The 21,381-nt window shown below is 48.5% G+C and overlaps 1 protein-coding gene across 1 annotated transcript in view; it reads left to right on the top strand.

Annotated features, from left to right (window-relative positions):
* The window catches only part of SRRM1 (serine and arginine repetitive matrix 1), an 18,033-nt gene extending 7,790 nt beyond the window's left edge, over positions 1-10,243 (top strand). The window contains 13 exon segments of the mRNA XM_029963008.1: positions 112-315; positions 777-896; positions 2,422-2,594; positions 2,597-2,692; positions 2,818-2,898; positions 3,233-3,319; positions 3,958-4,102; positions 4,352-4,393; positions 6,015-6,119; positions 6,808-7,269; positions 8,229-8,406; positions 8,834-9,028; positions 9,240-10,243. Of these exon segments, the coding sequence (XP_029818868.1) occupies positions 112-315; positions 777-896; positions 2,422-2,594; positions 2,597-2,692; positions 2,818-2,898; positions 3,233-3,319; positions 3,958-4,102; positions 4,352-4,393; positions 6,015-6,119; positions 6,808-7,269; positions 8,229-8,406; positions 8,834-9,028; positions 9,240-9,344 (1,993 nt within the window). The 3' untranslated portion in view covers positions 9,345-10,243.
* Positions 10,244-21,381: the final 11,138 nt, after the last annotated feature.

The raw sequence follows: 21,381 nt of genomic DNA, 5'->3' as shown, positions 1-21,381 counted from the left end.
GAGCATCTTGTCAGAGGATGGGCAGGAGAATGTTTGTTGTAGGGGAATATCTGGATACTCTCTGGGCTATGGTTTGTAAATGCTTATAAATAAAATATTTCTTTTTAACAGTGATATCCCAAAAGCTCCTAAACCTGAACCTCCTGTACCAGAGACTAAGGAAACTTCACCAGAACGTAATTCAAAGAAGGAGAGAGAGAAGGAGAAAGAGAAGACCCGTCAAAGATCCCCAACTCGGTCCAAGTCAAGGTCAAGATCTCGATCCCGTTCTCCGTCTCATTCTCGACCCAGAAGACGTCATAGATCACGGTCAAGGTAGGACTTGAAGTGACTGTGAAGGCTGAGAATGAATATTTTCTGCTGAAGAGGCCACTTAATGTTCTTGGTTAGTGATGTTTGTAGAGGTGTTGAGCTGTGGATGTTTTAGGCCAAATGAGGAAGATGCTTTTGATGCATAAACGTGTTTGGGAGTGTTTTCTTTCTATCAGTTCATGAGAAGCTGCTTACAGTGACCAACACTGGCTGGAGAAGGAATTGGGCTACTTAATACTGAATATGGCATTTGAGAGATAATGGGAATTGTGTAGCCTTTCTTTAGGAGACAGGTTTCCTGCTGAAGGTGTTGTAAAATACTTGTGTGTGAATGAACACTTTGCACCTTAACCTAAATGATGCACTTGGAGAAAAGCAACTCAACACTCGGTGCCCTGAGGATAAATTTCCTCCAGTGTGTGAATTAGGTAGTTGCTTTTCATTGGAATTTCTGATCATGACAGGTCTTACTCCCCTAGAAGGCGACCGAGCCCCCGCCGACGGCCGTCCCCGCGGAGGAGGAGCCCACCCAGGCGAATGCCTCCCCCACCCAGGCACAGAAGAAGCAGGTCCCCCGTGAGGAGGTAAGATTCCTGCTTTTTGAGACAACTGAATAGTGTTAAACTTGGAAAGCTTGAAGGGAACACTAGTTGTGAGGAGGAAGTGTTAACAGAAGGGCCTGGTTCGTCTCACCTTCGTGCTGTCAGGTGGAGGATTAGAGGGACAGAAATGCTGCAGGGTCACATTTCCTGAGTGTGTGGTGGGGGAACACAATTGGAGCTGTGAAATGATTTCTTCTGACTGAGGTGGAGTTCTCATCACTGTTCTTTTTGAAAAGTGGCAAGTTCAGAACTGTTACTTCTTCAAATGGCTCTGGGTAGCTCCCAGCATAGATTGACATGACATCTCTTAAGACTTTTTTTGCTTGAGTCTTACTTTTTCCCCTTGCCTGGGGAAAAAAATGAGAACAAGTAGCTGGATTTTAGTTTTAGAAGTTTTTTAATTGCGACTTAAATTTCCATCACATAAAATTGAAACCAAAATCAAATTTGGACTTGAAATGTGTTTCTTCTTCATATTATTTTACTTAAAAACTTTCAAGGTCTGCTCTCTGGTGTTGGAAGTTACAGTTTTGACAGCATAAGCAGTGGTTCTAGTAGCAAAGCTCTCAGTTGCCTTGCAGAGTAAATTATGTGGTTGTGGCAATGGCAAAATAGACATTTGTCTTCATGGGGAGAGAACAGATTCTTATCCTCCTCATGGGAAGAGAATTAAAGTGATGCTTCCTGTGTACAGCAGTTGTTCTTTTTGAGGAAGGAACACTTCTTCCTTCTTGTGACAAGGTGTGACTATTTCCTGAGTTTGTCAATATGTTCATTTCACACAGTTACTGGGAAAACTGTGAACAGTATCAAACATGTATGTTGCAAGATGTACAAGAGCTCCCTTTCAGCAAATGTTTATCTCACTCAAGGTAGGGTTTCTTTTTTCCAGGTTCTCAGGAATTCTGCAGCCAAAGGTGGATTCTGCAGGTACACAATTGCAACAGAACTTGCCACAAATTTTGCCGCAGAATTCTGAGGCCCTACCTTTTAAAATTTGCAAAGTAAAGATGAAAGACTAAAACATCAGGATGGATAGATTGATTCTGAATTGTTAAGTCCTTAAGTTGTCTGAAATTTTTACCTCCTGGTATTAAGCCATTTCAGTGCACTTGCACACTAAACTCTTATACAGATCTGTCCTGAAGATCGTTAGATCACACGTGCTAACACAGAGAATTCTCTTAACCATCCAAAAGTTAGAGAGCCCAAACAAAACTAATTGTTCCCAGGGGAAAAGCTTAGTGGTAGCCTGTAGATTGACAGAAAGCCAGCGAAGGTGACACTAACAATTTTTAGCTCACTATGTAGTTTAAGAATAACTATGAAAGATTGGTTGTTATTCTCCTCTTCTACCAACCAAGTGTTGAAGGCTGCCCACCGTGTTTTGGAAGTGCTGTTGTCTGTGGCTCAATGTCTGTGCTTGCAAACAACTGCAGTTCTGTGTTCGTGCTGCAATGCCCCCAGTCTGCCTGCCCCGGGCTCTAACGTGGCGTTGGATTTGCAGGAGAAGACGCTCATCGGCCTCCTTATCCGGCAGCAGCTCTTCCTCCTCCTCCTCGCGCTCCCGCTCTCCGCCAAAGAAGCCTCCCAAAAGAACCGTGTCCAGCCCTCCTCGGAAAACCCGCCGGCTCTCCCCTTCCACCAGCCCTCCCCGGCGGAGGCACCGGCCCTCGCCGCCCCCAGCCCCCCGCCCAAGCCCCGCCGGTCCCGACGCCGCAGCAGTCCAAACCGCGCCAGAAAGAGCCGCGGCTCCGTCTCGCCGAGCAGAGCTTCAGGTGAGGGGCCGATGTTTGCGTTCTCCTGGCTCGGCCACGTCCTGCCTTTGTGCGGTTTGCAAGGGCAGAAAAGCGTGGAAGGGTGTAATGAGTCGCAGCTGAGCGATTTGATTCTTGTCTTGTAGCACCCAAACATAAGAGTACTGAAAAAAGAGAGTCTCCCTCGCCAGCACCAAAGCCAAGGAAGGCAGAGCTGTCGGAATCAGGTAACGGCTCTCGCTTTTCAGCGCTGCTTTTGGGGGGGGTTTTTAGTCAAAAAGGCACGATAGTAAAGGGCAGTGAGGTGCTGAACCCAATAGTCTGGCACTGAAAGTGAGAGTTTTCAGAAGGCTAAAGATAATCACTCACACTGCCTCATTCTAGATAAGATTTCTTGGAAAAAAGCTCAGCCAAAGCGTATTCCAGCCTTAATGTTATCTTAAGATTTGGGGGGGAAAACCCCCGTGCTTGATGATCTGCTGTACTTGACTTTGCTTCTGCCTGAATGAGGCACATTTGTACCTTTTGGTTTAAATGTTCTGTCCATGTGTGTCCTTTCAGAAGAAGACAAAGGAGGTAAAATGGCTGCAGCAGATTCTGTCCAACAGAGGCGCCAGTACAGGAGGCAAAATCAACAGTCGTCATCTGGTATGGAGGACAGAAATTTCCTAAAACTGGACTGTAGTTTGCTTTTGCAGGGAGTAGTTAAGGTTAAGTTCAAATGCCAGTAAAAATTATCTGCAGTGCTACTGTAAACGTAATTATAGATTTGCCACTCATAGTGAGGTCCCTTTAATTGTTTCTCAGGAAGAATTAAAGTTTAAAGGTATCTTTTGTTATCAGGTTTGCATCTTGAAGAGTTGCACTTTTAAACTCTCAACATCACACACAAATACTGTGTGCTGTGGATTATTTTATCTGTTCTTGTTGTAGGTTACTTCCTAATATTTCTAATACTTGGGACTCTTTGATTTTTGAGATCATTAAATTCACCTGGGCCTGGCGTAGGTTTTTGTCCATGCAATGTTTCTATAAGTGACCGCAGTTCACCTTCTAAATTACCTGGTTAATCAAATTTTATGAGGACAGTCGGGTTGCTGCAAGTATTTTCACCCAGCTCTGATGGGTTTATTTATCACTTGACTTCAGCCCACATTTTTCATTGAACTGGTTTTAGACAGCGGCTCCTTGTTTTGCGGGAGGGGAGGTCGGGGGCTGGAATGTCAGTGACTGTGATGAGTGTAACGAGGATCACTTCCCAGAGAGTGATTCTTCTACGTTTATAGATTCTGGTTCTTCATCTTCCTCTGAAGAGGAAAGACCCAAGAGGTCCAACGTGAAGAACGGGGAGGTCGGCAGACGCCGGCGCCACTCGCACTCCCGCAGCCCCTCGCCGTCTCCACGGAAACGACAGAAGGAGTCCTCCCCTCGGTAATTCCTTCTCACCTTGAGCAGAACTGACATCTTTTTCTTCTATTTGTTGTTGTTTATCTCCTCTGCATCTGTCAGAGAATACATCACAATTAAGTCACGTCCAGCTCGCCCAATCTCGTTTCAAGATTTCATTCCTCATTTGGCGAAAATGACTCTGACCTTTCTTTGAGTGTGTTGGTTTTTTTGCCTCAGATACCTGGCAGATAGATTTGTTTTGTTCTGTTTTTTTTCCTCCACTGCTCTCAGGATGCAGATGGAAAAGAGGTGGCAATCGCCAGTGATGAAAAGGTTGGTTAGAAATTCATCTGTTAAATAGGATTTACATCTAGAAAATCATTTAGACTGGCTGTCATTTATACTGTCATGGATAAGTACTTGTTGTCCTTTGCACACTCAAGGTGGTAAGGTGAGGGAAATTCAGACTGATGGGTTCCTTGATGTGTTGGATCTGGGGCCATTTCACTGGGTAATAAAAAAAAAGAGGAGCAACACCTGCTCTGTCTCCTTCCCTGCTCACTACTTGTTAATTCCCATCAGCCTGTGACATTAATAACATTAGTGTTTCTGACATCTTACTGATACCTGCAAACACCTGAACACTTGTGTTCTTTGGGGTTCCCCACCCCAAATACCTGGTTTGAAGGATGGCTGAGCAGGACTGGGTTCCTGCTGCCACTGACTAAAACCCTCCAGGCCCATTGCAACGAGCAAATGAGATCTTGATGTTCAGGGTCCCAGATAATTGGAGTTTTCAAAAGTCTCATTCCTCAGTTCATTAGATATTTGAAACCACTACTAGTAGACAATTAGTAGACTAGTAGTGAACACCTCCTTTATTTTCTTTTGTGTAGGCAGCATTGTCAACACTTTATTTGTGATATTGTTTTCTCTGTGTTGATCTGGGAATACAGGAAGGTGCAGGAAGCTGGGTGTTTGATGGGTTTATTAATCTGTTGTAATGACCCTTGAGCAAGCTGTAATTAAGCCCCAACTAGAAGATACTCACAGCATACATCATGATGTAAGAGATAAGTAGGACAACTACCATTCTAATGATGGATCTTGTCAAACAATTCTGTGTAAAACAGGTTGCAATTCAAAGGGTTTGATCTGTTTTGCAACATGCTGAATTCTCCAACTGCCTATTGCATAAATGTATGTTTAATTAGGACAATTAGCACCTTTGAAGGCTGGGGTTTTTTGGAATCATAAAAGGACATTGTATTTTGAATCTCAGTTTATGTAGATGAGCTGCTTTGCTTTATAATTGCTTTCATTTTTCCCTTATCCAGTCATTTTATCTTAATTGCTTTTTTTAAAAAGAACATTTTACCAATATTCCCCTCCTTTAAAATTCTAGGCAAGTATGTGTTGCATTAAAATTTCCCCTCCCAGAAGTCTGTTGTAAACCTGGCACGGCAGAAAATGGCTCATTTCGTGAATAATTTTAATCCAGATAGCTGCAGTTTAGCAACAACTCTGATTTTTTTTTTTTTTCCCCTCTCTGCATTTCAAGAAAAAATGATTTTGGATTTCAGATCCGTAGCTAAAAGCTGGTTTTGGGGGTGCAGTTTCACACTGTGGAGAAAATTAACTCGGCACGTTATCCATCAGTTATTCCAGACATTTGGAATATCTTTGGCCACATCTTTGGCCACAAGGTGGTGATGCATCAGGTGGTGCAGAGTGTGGAATTGTCCCTGGTGGGCTCAGAGTTACAGTAAAACAGGTGTTGTCTCACACTCTTCACAAAGACCTCAGTCTGCTTCTCCCCCTGGTTCCAGTAGGGTTTAGTTTCAAACCGTGCGAACGAGGTGATTTTGTGTAGCGAAAGCAGGGCAGAGAAGAATCTTTTGGAGGTTTTCTGGAGGTTTTCTGGAGGTTTGCTGAGCAGTGTTTCTCTCTGCAGCAGGAGGAGGAGGAGTCCCTCTCCGCCCCCGGCGCGGCGGCGACGCTCGCCCTCCCCGGCCCCCCCTCCCCGGCGCCGGCGCTCCCCGTCCCTGCCCCGGCGAAGGTAGGGCCCTTCTCAGGGAGGGTTTGTTCCCTTCCCACTGGGACATGGGAAAAGAAATGCCCTCTCACCTGTTCCTTGGCTCCCAGCTTGCTGGGGAGAGTGTGGGTGGTGGGTGCGTGGCCTGGATGGCACTGGATGCCTGGAGCAGATCCTGAATTGCGGATTGTGGAGTGGCTTGGCTTGAACTGAATGACCTTAAAACTCATTCAGTTCCATCCCCTGCCATGAACAGGGACACCTTCCACTATCCCAGGTTGCTCCAAGCCCTGTCAAACCTGACCTTGAACACTTCCAGGGATGGGGCATCCACAGCTTCTCTGGGCAATGAGTTTTAAAGGATTTTAGTTTGAATTTTTCAGAAGCCTTAAAAGAGTTTCCTTTTAAATTTCTAGACCTTTTAAAGGATGTTAGTTTAAATTTTTAGAAACCTTAAAAGAGTTTCCTTTTAAATTTCTAGACCTTTTAAAGGATGTTAGTTTAAATTTTTAGAAGCCTTAAAAGAGTTTCCTTTTAAATTTCTAGACCTTTTGAAGGATGTTAGTTTAAATTTTTAGAAGCCTTAAAAGAGTTTCCTTTTAAATTTCTAGAACTTTTAAAGGATTGTAGTAGAAGTTTTAAAGGATTTTAGAAGAATTCCTTGGGTGAATCCCAGGCCTGGCTGGCCCCTGACTGTTGGTTCTCTCCGCAGGTCTCCATCCCCGCCCCCTCGCAGGCGCTCTCCCTCTCCCCGGAGATACTCCCCCCCTATCCAGAGGCGATATTCTCCATCACCACCTCCCAAGAGAAGAACAGCTTCCCCTCCTCCCCCTCCCAAACGAAGGGCCTCCCCTTCCCCGCAGTCCAAGCGCAGAGTCTCCCACTCGCCGCCGCCCAAACAGAGGAGCTCCCCGACGGCCAAGCGGCGTTCCCCTTCCGTGTCCTCCAAGCACAGGAAGGGATCTCCTCCCAGCAGGTCCAACCGGGAAACACGGTCCCCACCTCAAAACAAAAGGCATTCACCCTCGCCACGGCCTCGAGCTTCCCACCCCTCTGCCAGCCCGCCGCCGCCGCGGAGGGGAGCGTCGGCGTCGCCCCAGAGGAGACAGTCCCCATCTCCCAGCTCCAGACCCATCCGCAGGGTGTCCAGAACGCCTGAACCCAAGAAGACAAAGTAAAACAATCCATCTTTGCTGCTTTGGGTTTCACGAGGGGTTTTTGTTTTGTTGTAACACAGCGGGAGTAGCCAGGGGGTCACGGAATCTCATATTGGTTTGGCCTGGAGGGGACCTTAAAGATCATTCAGCTCTACCCCCATGCGTGGTCCACTAGCCCAGGTTGCTCCAAGCCCTGTCCAACCTGGCCTTGGACACTTCCAGGGATGGGGCAGCCACAGCTTCCCTGGGCAACCTGTGCCAGGGCCCCACCCCCCTCTGAGTAAAGAATTTCTTCCCAGTATCCAATCTAAGCCTGCCCTCTGTCAGTTTAAAACCATTCCCCCCATCCTGTCACTGCTTGCCTGCATAAAAAGTCCCTCTCCCTTTTTCTTATAAGCCCCCTTGAGGCACTGGAATGCTGCCATGGGTTCTCTCTGAGCCTTCTCTTCTAATTGCTGGCTTTAAAGAACAATGAACTTTATCTTTAAACCTAGCTGTGGAAGGGAACCAACACTTCTCATTAGCTCATAAATAATTTTGCAGGTGGTCATCTGAGAGAAACTACTAAAATTCAAAATCTTTTTGTCCTTAGTGTGATGCTGTTCTTATGAGCACGTAGTCAAAAATATGGCGCTGGCTTATTGTTTTGGGAAGATGTAGCTGAGTGGAAAGCCTTGCACTCTTCATTGGGTGATCCAATAGCATTGCTGTTCTCTTGACTTTTAATGAATTAGTGATATTAGGAAGGGAGTAATCACTCCTGAGCAGCAGCAGGATTGTTTAACAGGCTGCATTGTCCTCCTGCATCACAGACCCACAGTGCTATTGGATTGTTTGGCCTTTTGTAACGTGCCAGCAAAGCAATTAATAATCTTCTAAGTGGCAGCTTGACCAAGTTATAAGCACACATATAATTTGGCTCTTTGGTTTGTTTTTACTTGTGTCTGTCTCTGACTGTGACTGTTCTGTTTTTCAGGGCTTCCACCCCCAGCCCCCGGCGCGTGTCCTCGTCTCGCTCGGCCTCGGGGTCCCCCGAGCCAGCACCCAAAAAGCACCAAGGACCTGCATCTCCTGCTCGCTCTCGTTCTCCCTCTGCCAACTGGTCACCTGCAAAAAAGGCCAAAAGCCCAACTCAGAGCCCCTCACCTGCCAGGGTATTTGTTTGCTCATAAAGCCATGCTGGGTCATAGGGCAAGATGTGTTCCTGAAGGCTGAGCTGCTGAGCAGCTCTGAGGTTCTTCACACGGGGGGGGAAGAAAAATCCTTGGGGTGTTTTTCATAGTTAAAACCATAAATTTTTCAGATTTAACATCTCAGAGTGTGAATACAAGTGCTATTTATATAAAAATTCTGGAAGAAAAGTCCCATTTTATGAGTCTACATGAGTTTTGTGATGTCAAGTGGTGTGGGCTTATTTGTGCTTAGTAATCTTGCATGCAGACTTTAGGCTGTTCCTAGCAGGAAGAGAACAGATTGTTTGGCATCCTTACCTGAGGTGTTTCCCAGGGACACTTCCACTCTTTGCCAGAGAATTTGGAAGCCTTAGGGATGAGTTGTAATACGTTGCATTGTTCGTTACAGAATTCAGATCAAGAAGGGGGCGGCAAGAAGAAGAAGAAAAAGAAGGATAAGAAGCATAAAAAGGATAAAAAGCACAAGAAGCACAAAAAACACAAGAAGGAGAAGGCGGCCGCGGCCGCAGCAGCTGCTGCTGTGGCTGCAGCAGACACCACCTCCACACAGGAAGACCAGGAAGCAGAGACAGAACCCAAAAAGGTAGGAATTTGGTACCTGAGCTGCACTTTGTAAGGGTCCAGTGTAAGAAGGCAGGTGGGGGTGGACGGGCACTGCACTCCTGGGACTGACAGCTGTGATTCCAGGAGGAGCCTTGGTGTGGCACAGGTTCCCCTTCGGGGTTTGTGCTGTTGGGAGGGCTCGGCCTGGCTCGGTTTGGGTGTTTGAATCAGGGCTTTGTCTTTGTTTGAAGGAGACAGAAAGTGAACCTGAAGACAACCTGGATGACCTAGAGAAGCACCTGCGAGAGAAGGCCCTGAGGTCCATGAGGAAGGCGCAAGTATCCCCACCATCCTAGGCCCGGCCCTTTGATATAATGTACATTTTATTTGGTTTGTACTCAGAATTCAATTTCAAATTGCTAAATGTGTTTGAGCTTTAGAATATAACATTTGTTGTAATAATTGCTAGGTTGAGGTTCACCATGTACAAAAGGGCATGGATTTACATTACAAAAGGTGTCCACAGTGTACTAGTGACATTCTTTCATTGACAGCATAATTTCATTTAGAGTGAGACTTCTTAGAAGCAGTAGGAATTTTGTTTTGAAGGTTTGAAACATGACCGTCAATTCCCTTGTTTCTTTGAACTCCAACAAAGCCTTGAGCATAATTTGTGAGGGTCTCATTTGACTTCTTTTGTATCCACTTACATGATGCTACTAACCTTTGTGGTTTGTAAGCTTGCCCAGGAGTAAAACCACTGCAGAATTCCAAGGAAGTACATCTATATTTTAATGCTTTCTACTGTTGCCTGTATAGTCTCCATTAAAGCCAATCAAGAATAGCAATTTAGAATGGTACATAAATGAAAGCATGTTGTTTACCAGGACACTGTGGGTTTATATTGATGTTAACATGTTGATTTGGAACACTGGAATTTCATTTGTATTTTTATGTTCTTTTTTTAAAGGGCAGTTTCCATGATCAGCAGTCCCAGAAAAACAAACAAAAAAAAATAATTCCTTCAGTTCCATAAATTTTATTTGTGAGCTGTCGTTGCCCCAATTCATAAATCTTGTCTCGTTACGGTTCTTCGGAATGGTCAGAGCAACTTTCAGAGATGTGGTCTTTGAAAGTTTGAGGAACCTGAACTTTGGATATTGTCATGTTTTCACTGTTCTTTGTTTTTGTTTTTTTAACTAAAGCTATATAAAGCTTGTGGATTAAACAAAATAAATTTCTAAATTTAAACAGATGTTGGCTATTTTTATATGGGCATTTACATTTGCTAATCGGCTTTCTTTTGTACGAGGTTCATGAATACTCAGAGATGAAAAAGTATTTGATCCAGTATGCTGGCTCTGGAAAAATTGGGGCTTTTAACTGTCCTGAGGGAGCAGGAAGAGCCCTTTAATTAGTGATGCTCCTGTTGTGTTCTTGCAAAGCAAGAGTCAAACAGCCTTATCTGGTCAGCTCTGATAGGATGGAGAAGCTTAAAGCAAACCAAACGTGTGCTGTGGAAATGGCTTGTCAGAGCAAGTAAAATGTTTCAAGGTCCTGCAAAAAATGAACAGCAGGTTTAATTAACTTAGTGAAGGAGTTGTAGTTGTGTGAGGAATCTGAGGAATCCTGGGGGCTCACTGCCTTTCCATAATCATGGAATCACAGCGTGGTTTGGGTTGGAAGGGACCTTAAAAGTTACCCAGTTCCAACCCCCATATCATCATACTGGAAACTTGCTGGATTACTGCTGTTGAATTCTTTTAAAAACTCAAGCTGTGCTTCTGAAATCAAATCAGCTCTGAAGTCTGGGGTTCCTCTGGAAGGAGGAATGGAACATATTTTGAATTTTTTTTGTCCTGCATCTGAAGTAGATGTGATGTGTACAATGAAGTGTAGATATTTGATGAGTCTTTTTACTTGCCATCGTGTAGGGTTTTGGACTAAAGCAGGGCTGCTGTAGATCTTGGGTGGAAGGGGATATTTGAAAGTGGCTCCTGCACTTCCTTATGTGCTGCATCTTTGTTTCCTAGCATAAGTATCATTGTATGCTCAAGTGCTTGTAAACCTACTTCAGCAGCTTGAATGTTGAGTATCATCTGTTATTAAAATGTGTATAATAAATTCCAAGAAGCTTCTGGACAAAGACATTTTTAAAAGTACATTTGAGTGGATTTGGTGCTTATGAAGCCACAGACCTGGATATGGGATGTGCTCCTTCAGCTGGATTTTCCCTGGGATGTTCCTGGGCAGCACAAATGACTGGGAGGCTGCAGAGCCCTGGGCTGTGCAGCTCCCAAGGGTTAATGCCTCCTCCTTTATCATCCCAATCTTGCTTCCACCTGGGTTTGGTGACCTCCCAGTGCCTTTTAATCTTAGCACTAATAGAAGTTCTTTAAATATGTTCAGTACCTGAGTCACTGCTTATCTTCCCTCACACCTATTTCCATCTCCTGCCTCCAGGACTCTGATAAAGGGCCTCACTGCTGGTTTTGGATGTTCCCCCACCTCTCTCCTTTGGAGCTTCTATTGTTGGTGCTCCCTCCTCTTATTTCATCTATCCATAAAGAATGGTTTAGGTTTAAAAAGAGCAATTAAATATGCTCTTTAAGAGGAGTGTAACTTCTAAGTTGTGTTTAGCTGAATATTTTAATTCCTTCCTACTTAACCCATTCAAGTACTAACGTTGTATTTAAATACCAGTCAAGGGATAAACCAGCCTTCTCCTGTCCTCTCCTGAGCTCTCACTGTTCTTGCTGCTCTCAGTGCTGTTGCTTAGATGTTTTTTAGCACAGAATCTCTTCTGGGCTGATTTCCATTTGTGTCTGTACAGCAAAGCTTTGTCCTGGGAAGCTGTTGACTGACATCACTGAATTCACTCCTGATCCCCTGATTGAGATCCCATCATCCAAAGCCAAACTTGTCTGATCCCTTCACTGCTCCAGCTTCTTGGTTAACCTCTTCTCTCTGTTTTTCATCCTTTTATTTGTAGCTGCTGTAGTTCAGAAAGTGACTGTGCAGGTGCCTGGTGCGATGGGGTGGAAGCTGCGTGGATCTCACTTGCTCTTTTTTGTGGTGGATCTGCTAGTGCTGAACGCTGGGGTTTTGACCCAGGCCATCTTCCTGAAGTGACAGGTACAGGGTTTAGAGAAGGGACTTGCTGCAGTAATTATATCTAACTGCACAAAATGGCCCCACTCAAGTTTAGTTGGCTTAAATAATTTAATTGAAAATGAGTCTGCTGGAGTGAGGCTGGAGTGAGTCATGGACAGGCCAGTCTCTGTAGCTCACACAAAAGAAAGATGTATTTGTTGTGTCAACAGGTGGGACAATGGCAGGTGTGTGTGTGTGTGTGTGTGTGTGCAAGGGTTCAAAGTTTATAGAAACTCAGTGCTGGATTATTAAATTTTTCCACTTGTGTGACTTTGGCAGTTTGCCTGAGAGTCACCATTGGGTTTACATTGAAACTAAGCAGTGAATTGCCTCAGGGGACAGAACTGTTCTGCTGCTGCTCTGGACAGGGCCTTGTGCTCCCTGCTGTGATCCCAGAGATAAATGAGGCAGAGTTCTGTGCTCAGAGCCATCACTAAACCTGGCTCATCAGAGCTCCCTCGTGCTCAGCTCTGCTGTGTCTGACACAAATGAGGCTCCCGAGCTGAGTCTGGCCAGGGAGGGCTGGAGGGAGGGCCCTGGGCTGGGAGGAGCAGCTCAAACATCCCCGTGCAGTTTTGCACTCTGACTTCATTCCTCAAGCACCAAACCTCCGAATAGGTGAGTTTTGGTATGAAAAGCAGCTCTTGGAGGAGCAGCTTTCAGCAGGGCATGGAGCTGTATTTTGATTGAGTTTCATTTCAACTGTTGTGTGTGGTAACTTATGATTTAGCACAGGATCATCCCCTAAACCCTGGAACTGTCTGCCTAAAGTCTATTGTTGGTGTCACCAATGAATCCAGCAGTCACTACCCTGACAGTTCCAGTGGAATTCTGTTTCTCTGGATCAGACCTTACTCATTCCAATGAATTACCTGGGTATTTCTTCGAGGACAATAAAAAGATTATTAAAGCTGAGCACAATGGAACAGAACATTGTGTGTGTCCAGACTTTAATCAACAGTTTGACTTTTGAACGGGTGTTGTGTGGATCCTGCCTGTCTGCCAGGGAGGGAAGATCCTCTGGAATTCTTCCTTAGCTGGGAGTGTCGGATTTTGCAATGGGACCCGGCCAACTCCCGGGGCAGGTGAGTCAGCGTTTGACACCCCAGGCTGGGTGAAGCTGGATTAGAGGGCAGGTGACTCATGGGGATGGCAGCCACGCTGTGCCATCCATGCAGTGTTTGGCCACAGGTTTGGCTAATCCCAAAAATCAGCACTGCAGGATGCTGGCTCCCAAACCAGTGCTGGAAGCACAGCTCCCTCAGGTCAGGGTTGCCAGAGGGGGGGAGATGACTGAGCCTTCAGTGCAATGTGTTTTCATCATCAAATAACTACCTGTAGAGTTCCTATTGTGGCAGATTCTGTAAGAACAGTGGGTCTGCTCATTTGGGATCAATGCCTTGGGAATTGTGTAGTGAACACCTGCCAGAGCCAGTGGTGCAGGACTTGACCTTCAGGCCATGAGCAAGGACTGGGGGAGGCTGCCCAGCCCAGGACAGGGGGTCAGGAATCATTTTTAACTCCCCCATCTTTCCCCAGCCAGGCCGGGCTGTGTGTGGTGGGATGAGCCGAGCACAGGAGGGATGTGGGGTCCGGAGCCTCCATCCCCCCCCAAAGGCAGGATGAGGCCACCCCACGGGTCCCCAGCACTCACAGCATCAGTGTGGCCTTGGGATGGAGCTGGAGCTGCGTGTCCTGAGCAACGACCACGGCTGGAGAAGGGGCAGGAGACGGGAGCAGGGGCTGCTCCGACAGCGATACCGGCGCCTGACACAGCCCCCCGGAGCCAGCTCTGCTGCTGCACTAAGGTAATAAAGTCCAGGGAGCAGCAGGTGCTCATGGAGAAATGGAGAAGGACGTTGTCCACCAGATACTGGAGAGCTCAGGTTGCTCTTTCCAGCTGCGGGAGAGGAGGGGGGCTGGTCCCTGCGTGTGAGCCGCGGCCGCTGCTCGGGGCAGGGTGGGTGAGCTCTGAGTGCTCGGCGTGGGAAGCTCGGGATCCTTCTGTTTCACTTAAAGAAAACACGGAAAACGGCTGTCTTGGGAAAGCAGCTCTGGGGGGAAGGGAATTGCTGGTTCCTCCACACAAAGGCTTTGTGTTCGGTGCAGGGGCAGAGCTGCAGCTTGTGTAAATTGTTGTGGCTGTGCTGAAAGGAGCGGAGCTCTGCTGCCGACTCAGCTCGGGGATGGCCCCTGGAGAGAAGGGTCAGCCCGTGGGGCCGGGCTCTCCAAGCACGTGCATCACTTATCTGCTCAGCCAGAGCTTCCTTTTGGGATTTCTCCCCACCCTTGACCTGTGGAGATGCTGTGCCCTGCTCCAGGTTGTCCCCAAGCTCACAAACCTCGGCTGCCTCTGCGGTGCCCCTGCCCTGACCCAGCACGTGTGGTGGGAGAAGGGAATGTCCATGATGGGACAACCTGGGCCTTGGCTCCGGGTGCTACCTGGGAAGCTCATGGAAGGGTATTTGCCCAGGAAGGGGATGGTTGTAATCCCTCACTCAGGTTTATGAAGAATTGCCTACAAACTTCACGTGAAACCAAAGCCAGCGGAACGTTGGTGAAAAATGCTGATCCCTTTTATGAATAACCCCCACATGCTTCCCCTTTCCAGGAGGGAGGAAGCTCCCATTAAAAATTGATAGTCTCCCTGTCAGCTGGATTTTAATTCAGCAAGTGGATTTGACTACTGATGTGAAAAAACTACCTTTGTCACCGTGCTGATATTTTTTTAATGAGACAGAAATGGTTTGGCACCTTTCCAGCTTATTAAAATCTCTGTGAGTCCACAGGCACTGGCACAAGGGGATGAGAAGGGAAAATTACATTGAGTGCGTGATTGGCAAAACAAAATCAAGCACTTTTTTATTTATTTATTTTTAATCTGTTACAAGCCTGTGAATGAATCCTTCTATTATTTATGGGGGAGGATAAAGGGAGCCGTCCCTGTGGCTGCAGGAGGAGGCAGACTCTGCTTTCAGTTCAACTCTTCTTTCCAGATGAGGAAAGTGAACACCTCACTGTTACCCAGGGCAGAGAGAAGTGAAGGTAGTTGTGTGAAAATGGAGTAATTCACATGTTTTGTGGGAGAACAGGGCATTACCAGGAGGGGAGGATCTCCACGGGGACAGGGCTCGTGTCAGTGGTCTGTGGGTTCCCTGGGTTACCGCAGGGTAAATCCCTCTGCTGAAAAAAAGCCTTCCACCCTCCCCAGGGGCTGAGACTGTTTTAGCCCTGCATCCCAGCAGTTGAGTCACCCCAGGGTCTCCATCCTGCACTGGATCAGCTGAGGGAGCTGCTCTCCAGTGACAAGGCTTTGCTACATCCTCACCCGAAGGGCAGCATGTGCAGAGCACCTCGTCCCAAGGTCGGCCGCGTTGCCAGTGGGGATTTGGCCCTTCTCCAGCTGCTGCTTCCTTCCTCCCTGCCCTCAGCCCAGCACAGCAGCCTGGAGACACTGCAGCAAACGTTAATCTAATTTCCTGCTCGGTGTCCTTTCTGGGTGATCTTTGCTGGGGGAGGAGGGGGATGAGCTGGGTCTGCTGACACTGCTGTGTAAAGCCGGGCAGCTCGTGGGACCAGCCCCCTCCTGCCTCAGTGTCCCCAGCATTCCCCGGTGATGTCATGAAGATTCCTGTTGATAAAATGCTTGGTGAAACTCATGTGATTCACATTGTGTTCTTTTGGCAGTTTAGGAGGAGAGTTTTGCTGCAGAGAGGCTGAGGAGCAGGAACCTGCCAGTACCACTGGGCTGTGCCAGGGATACCCCAGGGCTCTGGGATGAGTTTCCTCCTGTAAAGCTTTTCCTAATGTTCCTCGAGGCACCCAATGCTGGGTCCCCCATGGGCAGATCCCAAAACTGGATGAAGTTCTGACTTGGGGAGGGAAACAGAGGAGAGAAATGAATCTTTGCAGCTGGAGGGGTAAGAGCAAGTGGCAGAAGAAATGCCCTACTGGCCAGGCCATTCACCCCCAAAAAAGTGTGGGACAGGCCATGCCCAGGTCCTTTGCAGCTCCCTTTGCCCCACTCGGCCTGGCTGTGGCACCAGCTCTGCTGGGACCTTCCCCAGGTCCCTGAATGCCACTGTTGTGAGCCCTGCAGGTGCCCAGCTCTGACAGGGAAGGGGCCCCAGCTCCCTGGATTTTTGGGTAAGCCAAAATGATGCTGCAGGTTTAAATTCCCATGATCAGGCAACAATGCCCAGTCCTGCATCCTCTGAGCCCCACACTCCCACCTGCCCTGAAGGTGAACATCTGCTCTCCAGGTTATAAAAGCTCTACTTCCCCCTGTTGTCACCCCTGGATGGAGCCAAACCTCACACAGGTTTGCTGTGCCAGAAACAGGGACTTGTCCTGCTGGGCTGAAGTTGTGCAGGTTGAATCTCCCCCTGGATTGTGCCCATGGATGCAGAGCCTGGTGGATTCCGAGGTGCCAGGTGGGTGAGCAGCACGGTGCCAAGGCAGATGGTGGGCACAGGGCTGCAGGGACCTTCCTGAACAAAGCAGGGGGGTTTGCCAGGATGCTCTGGGAGCCCCTGGGATGAGTCCCCTGAAACCAGCCCGATGTTCCTGGGCAGATCCCCCCATCCTCCTGGGAGAAGGGGATTTCTACCTTCTGCTGAGAGGGTTTGGGTTTATCCTCTGGAGCTGCACATCCTGCTATTAATGAGCAGCCAGAGTATCATTTGAATTTAAATGACATCACAGATGCAGCTCTGCTAATTGCTCATTTGCTTATCCAGGGTAAGTGGTAAATCAGTAAAGGAAACCTGAATCACAGAAAGCTCTTGTGCAGCTCATTAGGATGGGTCTAGGAAAGTGTGTTAACCCCTTCCATGGCAATGCCTCCTTACTCCATTCATGGCTCCATTGCCATCCTGTTGCCCATCTTGCTGCAGGGATGAGCTGGGGAAATGATGCAGGTCACCTAGGAATTCTGGGATTCGTGGCTGGGACAGAAGTGAAGGATTTAAAAGGGGAAAATCTCGGCAGTGTTGATGCTCAGAGAGTTGCTGTGCAGAGCCTGGGTGGGTTTGCACAGCCCTTGTCCTGGGCTGGGCTGTGGGGCAGAGGGATGGCTCCAGTCCTCTGTTATCTATCTTGGTGTTGTGCCTAAACTTTTGGCTCTAAATGGCTCTTATCACCTGGTAGGAGCCTGGAGAGTGTCTCGGAGTGATCATTGCACAGAAACGCCACTGGGGTAAAGAGGTGATAATTAAAATTGCAAAATCAAATACCCAGTGATCTGAAATACCAGAATTTCAGCCTGAGCAGGTAGAGCTTGTGCTGCAGATAACCAGGAAGGTGGGAAGATTTGGGAAATCTTTGGTGCTGCCCCGCAGGATTGTTGTTCTCCCCGTCTGCAGGGCACAAGTGGCTTCACTGAGGGCTGCAGCTGCTTTTTTAATGGGTGACTCAGGAGGTTTGGGCTCAGTTCTCAGTCCTGCTGTGGCCACACCAGGGCTTTGGGACGTCATTCCCTTGTCACTGCCGTGCTGCCTCAGGCTGTGAGGTTTGGAGAAGGTGGAGGAGTTTCTGTGCCCATGTTTGGAGGGCCGGAGCGCTGGACGTGCTGCTGCAATGCAAACAATTTTATCGAAGAGATTACTTCTAAATCCTGGTGGAACTGAGAAATCTTGGCTTCTTGTCCTGATCATGTTTCCTTTTCTTTCTCGGGTCCTTTGAAAAAAAAAAAAAAAATCTGGCTCCTTCCCCTGTGACTCAGATAGGAGGAGATAAACCCCTCATTCATCATGGCCCTTACGCCACCAGTCCGGAGCAGGTTGGCTCAGGGAGGGGTGTTCACTTTGTTCCCTGTGATGAACATAATTCATCTTAGACATGGACTTTGCCCAGAGAACCACCTGGAAAGCTCCAGGGAGCTGGGATGGCTCCTTGGTGGTGCACAGCTTGGGCACGAGGCCCCTCGGTGGAGGTGTGGGGCTGAGCTGGGGGAGCAGCAGCCTGGGAGGGACTCGTGTTTCTGCAGGAGTGATTCCACATTCCCACTCCAGGATCACACCTGGTGCTCCCTGAGCCCTCCTCCATGGGCTTTGCCTGGGATTTAAAGCCTCCCTTGCAGGGCTCCAATAATCCCACTGTCCTGAGGCGATAAAAAGACAGTTAAAAAGCCCCATCAGTGTCCTGCTGCCTGCCAGGCCTCGAGGGGCAAAGGCACCCAGGGAGGTAATTTGGGACCTTCAGTGGTTCTCAGAGCTGCCTAATCTGCTGAGGGATTTAGTGGGTGCTTGTCTGATGTGGGAGGCTCAGTGCTGGGAGCAGCCAGAGCCCAGGGAAAAGACGGGAGAGGCTGGAACAGCATCACACCACAAAGGGCTCCTGTGCCCAGGGCAGGAGGGTGTTCACCCGGTGTTCAGCCTCACACTCAGGTCTGAGGCTCAGAGCAGGGGAGGAGGAGGGCAGGGAGGTTTTCCTTACCTGGGGCAGGACACAAGTGACAGGGACTCATCTTCACCTGAGCTGTTGGCTTTGTTCTCTCCCTCCTCTTGCTGGTGTGAGGCAGCACCACATGCCCTCATCAGCTGCCTGTGTTTGGGAGCCCCTCAGGAGCAGAAAGCAGCCCCCTCCTCTCCTCAAAGGCTTCTGCCACGCTTGAAGCTTTGCTGTGGAGCCAGGAACGTGAGCAGTGAGAAGAAAACATGGTTGGTATTTCTGAAGGTGAGAGTCTTGCCATAAATTGGGATGGATTATCAGGTGCCTACACTGATAGAATCTGAGAATCATGGAACAGTTTGGGATGGAAGGGACCTTAAAGCCCATCTCGTTCTGCCCCCCTGCCATGGGCAGGGACACCTTCCACCTGACCAGGTCACTCAGAGCCCCATCCTTGGACACTTCCAGGGATGGGGCAGCCAGTTTCTCTGGGCAACCTGTGGCAGGGCCTCCCCACCCTCACAGGGAAGAATTCTTTCTTAATATCCGTGGGTTTGGACCGAGCCAGTCTGGGGATAAAGAGATTTGGATGTTGGATTTGGGGTTTTGTGTTGGTTTTTTTTGTCTCTGATGTTGCCCTGCACCCCGCAGAGCTGATACACCGTCTCGGTGTCATTCCTGTCATTGGAGTGATCCCCTGCAGATCCATTTATGGGGGATGAAAGCTGGGAAGGAGCTGGTGCTTCCCCTGCCTGTGCACACACAAAGGAACCCCAGGACACAGAGGCTGTGTTGCCTTTGCACCCTGGGGTCGGACAGAACCTGCAAACCATCAACCCCCCCCATCAAACAGCTTCTCCTCCACTGAAGCTTCGTGACAGAAGCCAGTCCACGGTGTTGAAACCCAGCTGGGATCTAATGGACTGAGTTCATTAGGGCTCCCAGCAACTTCCAGGCTTGTCAGATGGTGGAAATTCAGCAGGAAACCTCGCTGGTGGCATCTGATTTCTGCACTTCAGGGTGGCGTGGCTGATTTAACCACTTAATGAACCAGAGCCAGGCAAGCCTGGCATTGTCATTTTGGGAGAAGCAGATTGTGTAGGGTTTTTTTTCTAAGCAAAACCACCTTATCAGTCCAGGTGTTTGAATCACCTTGAGACAAACCTTAAAAGAAAACAGCCAATACCTTAATTTATTTACTTTCAGGCAACTTCTATACATAAAGGTGGGGAAATGGAGATTTTAATCAGGCACGGGAAACTTTTTTTTTCTTTTTTTTTTTCCCCCCAAATAACTTTTCAAACCAGAACTGCACTGGATTTTGGGTTTTTCTTGAAGGAACTTCTTGTTCATGTGCATCTGCACAGTGATGCAGGGACACCTTCCACCTGACCAGGTCGCTCAGAGCCCCATCCCTAGACACTTCCAGGGATGGGGCAGCCACAGTTTCTCTGGGCAACCTGTGGCAGGGCCTCCCCACCCTTGCAGGGGAGAATGTTTTCCTGTTTTGGGGATGTGTCCCAGGGAGGTTTCCCAGCACCCAGACTCAGCTCCCAGCTCCCTTCACAGCAGCTGAGGCTCCAACTCTGCCTCTTGGTCCTTTCCAGGTCACTTTTTACGAGAGGGAGAAGCCAAACCCTTTGTTTGCTGGTGCTCACAGCAGAGAACAGGCCGGTGTCTGGGTTTGGAAAGTAGGGCAGTGAGAATCCCCGGCGAGGCGAGCAGAGCCTGGCAACAGCCTCCTGCTGAAAGGGCAGAGTGGGGCATTCAGTCCCTCCTGTTGTCTGGGTGGCCCTGAGAGCCAAGTTCCCTTTGCCCTTCCTTGGATGCCACCTCCAAACACAGGGAGGTGACGGGCACTGAAACTTGCCCGGGGTTCCAGCGGCACTGAAGGGAGCGAGGGGAAAGCTCTGCCTGTGCCAGCGTTCCCACCAACCTGCCCCCACGGTGCCTCCGTGGAGAGGACCCAAGGCAGCAGACCCAAACCTACAGACAATGCCTGCTTTGTCCACCTCCCTTCTCCTCGGGCGCCGTGAGATGCTGAGTCCAAACATTTAACCACAAAATGCATTAATTACCATCCAGCTCCCCGGGGTAAGGCCCATATGCCAGTAACCAGGGAAGGGGAAAAAAAAAGGCATGGAAAGTACATTGATTGTTAAATGACTCCGACTGCAATTACTGCCACTAAAAGTTCTTGATGAACATTTCCTAGAAACATTCAGTTCTCCAGCCCCTGTGCTTGGAGCGGCGTTAACTTGGACCGTGCAAAAGAGGAGCGACCCAGAAACTGTGGGATGAAGGCAACTTCCCACATAACAGCATGGGATGTGTCCTCTGCTCCTGTAATTGTGCCTCAACCCACAGCAGAGAGCTGTTTTCCACGGGGTTTTTTCACCCGTGGCAGATGTCAGGTCCGATGGAACACGGTGTGTCCTCAGCTGCTCACTCCAGCTCCTGAGCCCGCAGCTAATGCTGGAGTTTGGCACCCGCCCCGGATGGAAATGAGCTACCCAGGGACAGCTGCTTGGGAATTACAGCAAACTGCAAACAGTCTGACACCAGCAGAAGTTTGATTTCCCCCACGCTGCCTGTAAATCTGGCAGGCTCAGACCTCCCCAGCAGCTCCAAACCCAAACTCTGCTCAGAGCAGGGTAAGAAAACAGGAAGGAGCAATGACAAAGTGGCCAAGGTGGCAGGGGACGGATGGAGCCGAAATCCTGCTCAGTGCCTGGATGGGGGAAGGAAATGGGAGCTCGGGGAGTTGCTCTGCTAAGGGGGCACCCCCTCAGCAGAGCCTCTGGGACACTGGGACACGCCGTCCCCGGGCCTGTGGTCGCTGCCCTTCCG

The sequence above is a fragment of the Manacus vitellinus genome, unplaced genomic scaffold, assembly GCF_001715985.3.
Source record: "Manacus vitellinus isolate BGI_N305 unplaced genomic scaffold, ASM171598v3 scaffold_52_pilon, whole genome shotgun sequence".
NCBI lineage: Eukaryota > Metazoa > Chordata > Aves > Passeriformes > Pipridae > Manacus > Manacus vitellinus.
This window is presented reverse-complemented; position numbering and strand designations above follow the sequence as displayed.